Below are 5,000 nucleotides of genomic sequence, written 5' to 3'. Positions count from 1 at the left end.
CTTCTAGCAGTTCATCATGGGTTAATGGGGATCGACATACATAAAAAAAAGAGCACAAAACGCGCTGATAATGGGTACATAAAAATTAATGTAAAAAGAGTTTAACCCACTCCCAACTTAAGTGTCCCCATAAATCACCAAGTAAAATCGTCTGGGCTTTAAGCCTGAGTAAAATCCCACTGAGTAAAGTCTCACTTCTAGGAGTTCATCATGGGTTAATGGGGACATACATACAAAAAAGAGCACAAAATGCGCTGATAATGGGGACATAAAATATAAAGAGAGTTTTCCATTATAAGACCTACATCAAACCAATTACATGCAAACTATGTAGACAATTAGCTAAAAAGAGAAAGACCAGTCACCAGTGTAAGCATCAAGTACAATAATACGTACTGGTATCCAATAACCCATTCATACCGTCCTACAGTGCACTGCTCCTGTCAATTGCTGAGTACACGTAAAATAATCTGGCGTTATATATAGCCAGAGTAAAATCTTAACCCTCACTTCTATAAGGGGCGTTACTAAACACCTGGAATGGAACGGAATGGAACGGAATATACCGGAATAAACAAAAATAAAGCGGAGTATACCGGAATGAACCAAAATATGCCGGAACAAGGCAGAATGACTCTGGAATAAAACCGAATGACACCAGAATGAGACGGAATAAACAAGAATGGTACCGGAATATACCGGAACGAGGTGGAATGACAACAGAATAAGGCAGAATAAGGCAGAATAAACCAGAAAGACACCAGAATCAAGCTGATGAGCGTGGACCGGGATGACAAGGAACAAAAAGTAATTTTTATCATTCCATGCAGACAGTGAATGAATAATTGTTGCAGAATAGAGAGACTGACAAAAAAACAGTTTACATTAAAAGGGGAAGTATAAACAAGGCTTGCTGAACGAGTCACGATATGTTCTCACAATCCTTCATGTAAATATGTTATCAACGATCGATCTTTTTTCTGTGCTTCTGACTTCTATCTTCAAACAAGGAAACACTGCGTTCAGGTTCGATGGCATTATTGACAACAATCGAGAAGAGAAAAAGAGGCTTCCGGCCATTTGCGCGAATCTATTTCCGTATATCTCCATCACGTGAGGGTCGTGGGAAGTAGGCAAGCAGCAACAGTAATTAGTTTCTGGTTCCCTGAACTTGATTATGATTGGTCAATACACAATTGACCTGTCAGAATGAAATCAAAATGTTCACGGGTTTTCTGACTCGCACAGTGAAAACCACCTCCGAGATCCATAGACAAAAACAATTAGAATGACATTCTGTTTCTCTTGCTACTGTTACTGTCTGTACTTGACACGACAGATATACCTGTCAAATTTTTCTCGTGATCAAAGTGTTCCAAATGTTACAAAAGGCAAAAACACATGCAGTTCCCTTTTAGGGAATCACATGACACAACAAAAACTGACTGAAACAACCGAAAATCCGTTAGCGCTAACTAAAACACCAAATGTTGGCATTTTCAGGTTCATTCCAGTTAATATTCCACTTTATTTGGGTGTCATTCCGCCTCATTCCTGTGTCATTCCGGCTCGTTCCGGTATATTCCGGTACCATTCTTGTTCATTTCGTTTCATTCCGGTGTTATTCCGGTATTATTCCGTTCCGTTCCATTCCGTTTATAAAAAATTAGTAACGCTATTGCCCAAAATTTCAGTCTAATTCCAAGTTTTTCTCATTTATTCCAAGATATTCCAAGAAATTCCCAGAAATTCCTAGTAATTTAATAAAGCTAATTTGCACAACTTGAAATTCCTTCTGTGGGAATCCCAAGTCTGAATTTACCGTGATGTCATATTTGATGAAACGTTAGAAATTTGTCACTTAGAAAGACATATATCTATTGAAAAATACTACTTCAGTAATATAAAGCGACTCGAAAAAACCTGGCATCATGGTTTGTCCAGTCTTACTTGAGTAGGAAAGACTTAAATACTTACTTACATGTACTTCTACTTACTTTCAGAACAGAACAGAACAGAACATAAAAATTTTTGAGACAAATTTACAAATTTATATTTGTTACCCACAACTACGTAGCGTGGCCAACAACATAACATAGTAGAACAGGCTTGATAAAGGAAAAAAAAACAGTCATGACAGAGCTTTACTGGCTGTCAGTAAAGCACAAAAATGGGGAAGAGAGGGATTCCAATAAAGTGAAGAGCTGCAGAAAATCAAGAAAAAGGATATAGTAATTAATGCCTGGTGTGCACCTTCCCTGTGAGAGCCCTAAAACTCACAAATAGGTGAAGAAATTATCACTGCGTTTATTTGGTTTTAACAAAATGGGGCCGTGTAATTTAGACTTATTTAAAATGCACCATAGAATAATTCAAATAGTACATGTTGCAATTGGTTAATAGCTGTTTAACCCATTGACTCCTACAGGTGTAGGGGTTCCCCATTGACGAGTAAAATCGTCTGATGTTACTAAGTATGGCCTGTTTAAGGGTGAATGGGTTAATATTAATAATTATACATGTTTTAGCCTGTGAAAAAACAGTTTTGGTGTTATTTTTCAACGACACACTGGCTTACAAATGGGAAAGAGAAAATACATATTCATGTTATTGCCAATAAATTTGCCTTTATCATCTGCATTTGTCTTGTGTTTGCTTGCCTGAAGTAAATTATGATTTTACAAAAGGAATAAAACTTAACTAATAACTACTGTGTTTGCACAGGCTCATACAAACCCGATGGCTGACATTTGCAGACTGAAGACTGCAGACTGACTCTAAATCACAATTATTGAAAGCTAACCATTTTAAAACGGGTTCTTAGACTTGAATAATGTTTATCAGCACTATTTGAAATGGGTACTTAGACTTAAATGATGTGCTATTTGTAGGCAGTCTGCAGTCTGGAAATGTCAGACACCTATACAAACCTCAGTGAGCTTAGGAAATTTCTTGGGCAGGTACAAACCTGTAGTCTCGTGTTTGTATGATCTTCTCTCAAATTCTTCCAAACACACCGGAGTTTATATGAGCCTGTGCAACACAGTACAAATGTACTTCATGTGTTTTACTTGTTAAACGTAACTGTATGAAGTACAGACTATGTATACATGAAAGTCACACATTTGAATTGCCAAGAGAAGCATTCATATGTTAACGAAGTCTTGAAATGCCCAAGTCTGCAGTTTTGACCATGTGTCTGCAGGTTTCAAATCCTCTTCCATTCTTTACTACTGCTTAAGTATCACAATTGTATGCCCTAGAGCATACAATTGTGATAATCCCTTTTAAGACTCAACATGTAATATAACTGTCTTCTCACCAATAAAGTTATTGATGAATCTCTCTTCAAAGCCTTCTTGGTCAATGCCTTCCGTGAGATATCTTGGCACAAGTTGTTCTTTCTGAGGAAGAAGAGTCATAATGAAGTCAGCGTTGACACCTACGTGCATACACTGAAGTGAAGTGAAGTGAAGTGAAGTGAAGTGAAGTTATTAATCTTTCCCTAAGGACTTTGCAGGACTAATTTGCAATGCTTTGTGGGGGACTTTGGCGAGACTGATTATTATGCAGTTTACAATTAATTTAGAAAGTGAGAGACGCCCCCATCCAGGCAAGGTCAGTCCACAACACTCGGGACAATGTGGTCAACCGACAACACTAAAAGGGAAAAATGGTAATACTGTTCAAAAGAGAATTAATGAATGTAAGAGAAAGACGATTTAGCCCAACCCACTCACAGGCCTGCATTGCAATTGTAGGCGTATTTTACACGAGCAAGTGCTACAATCTTGGACATTTCAAATAGAAAATGAAGACCACCCCTACCCCCAATTTCAATGATGAAAAAATGGCGGTCTTTAACTTGGGTGTGGATTCATCATTGATTTTGGGTGGAGGTGGGTACTAATTTTTCATTTATTGTAGATATAGTACAATACATGCCATTACAGAAAGCGTGTGAGCCCCGCCTTGTTCCCTCAAAATTTCATGAAAATTACCTGAAGGGTAGCTTTCTTCGTTGTTAAGAAAAATGAAGAAAAACAAACATTTTATAGAAGCTAGCCATTCTCAAGCCAATACGGTAAAGATAAAGTCTGCATGCGAGCCAAGTGGCCCATCAGGCCGGAGCTTATCCCAGTTTCTGAGGCGTGAAGCGACTAGGAGTATTTGTACTCCCCCCTGGATGGGATGATAGTCCATCGCAGGGTTACCCCCAGCATTAAATTCGCCAGACCGTGGGAGTAAAGTGTCTTGCTCTCTCGAACCAGTGCTTAGGCTTAAACAGTGTATCAATGCTAAAAACCCACAAATGCTCAACTTTGGGTGCATTGGAACGTTTTTCTCCGTTGATTTTTGCTTGGGTGACGCGCTGTCTCTACTTGCTTCTTAGTCCGATAGATTGTATGGTCGCCATATTGGATTGGCAAGATCGAGGAAAGCATGGAGCGAGTAATGAAGAACAAACCAGTACGTGGGAGGGGCTGAGAGACTGATAAACTTGGTAAAGGGATGGGGTCAGGAGGAGGTCAATTCGTTCCTCGCTCCATGCTTTCCTCCATCTTGCCAATCCAAGATGGGTTACAATCACCAAATTTGAGGTTTTGACGACAACGAGAGAGACAAATGTTGATCTTTCATTCTCTGTTTTTTACTCTGAAACCGCACGTACCAAGTTATTTTTGGGATACTTTGTCCACTCTGTACGACGCGACACTAGTGTTAACACTACTCTAGTGTCAACTCTCGAAAGCGATCGCAGCCGTTTTTTGCTTTTTTGAATCCCTAGGGGAACACTTGGTGTAAGCATAGTGTTAGCTCCCTAATGCGACCGCAACCATAGACACATTAGTTGGGGAAACATTGTTTCCCGAAATGTCTCCTCGTCGCGCAAACGACTATATATATGTTTCTGATTCAGAAACATATAGTCCCTAGTTACCCGACGTCTGGGCAGCTTCCGATAACTGTACGCCTGATTTCATTCATCAGGTACTTAA

At 39.2% G+C, this 5,000-nt stretch overlaps 1 protein-coding gene across 1 annotated transcript in view; it reads right to left on the bottom strand.

The window, feature by feature from the left end:
• LOC137994578 (uncharacterized) overlaps positions 1–5,000 on the bottom strand; it is a 25,263-nt gene that overhangs the window by 16,776 nt on the left and 3,487 nt on the right. Inside the window, exon 2 of the mRNA XM_068840175.1 lies at positions 3,323–3,404. Coding sequence (XP_068696276.1) covers positions 3,323–3,404 — 82 coding nt within the window. The remainder of the gene's footprint in view (positions 1–3,322; positions 3,405–5,000) is intronic.

This window comes from Montipora foliosa, chromosome 3, assembly GCF_036669935.1.
Source record: "Montipora foliosa isolate CH-2021 chromosome 3, ASM3666993v2, whole genome shotgun sequence".
NCBI lineage: Eukaryota > Metazoa > Cnidaria > Anthozoa > Scleractinia > Acroporidae > Montipora > Montipora foliosa.
This window is presented reverse-complemented; position numbering and strand designations above follow the sequence as displayed.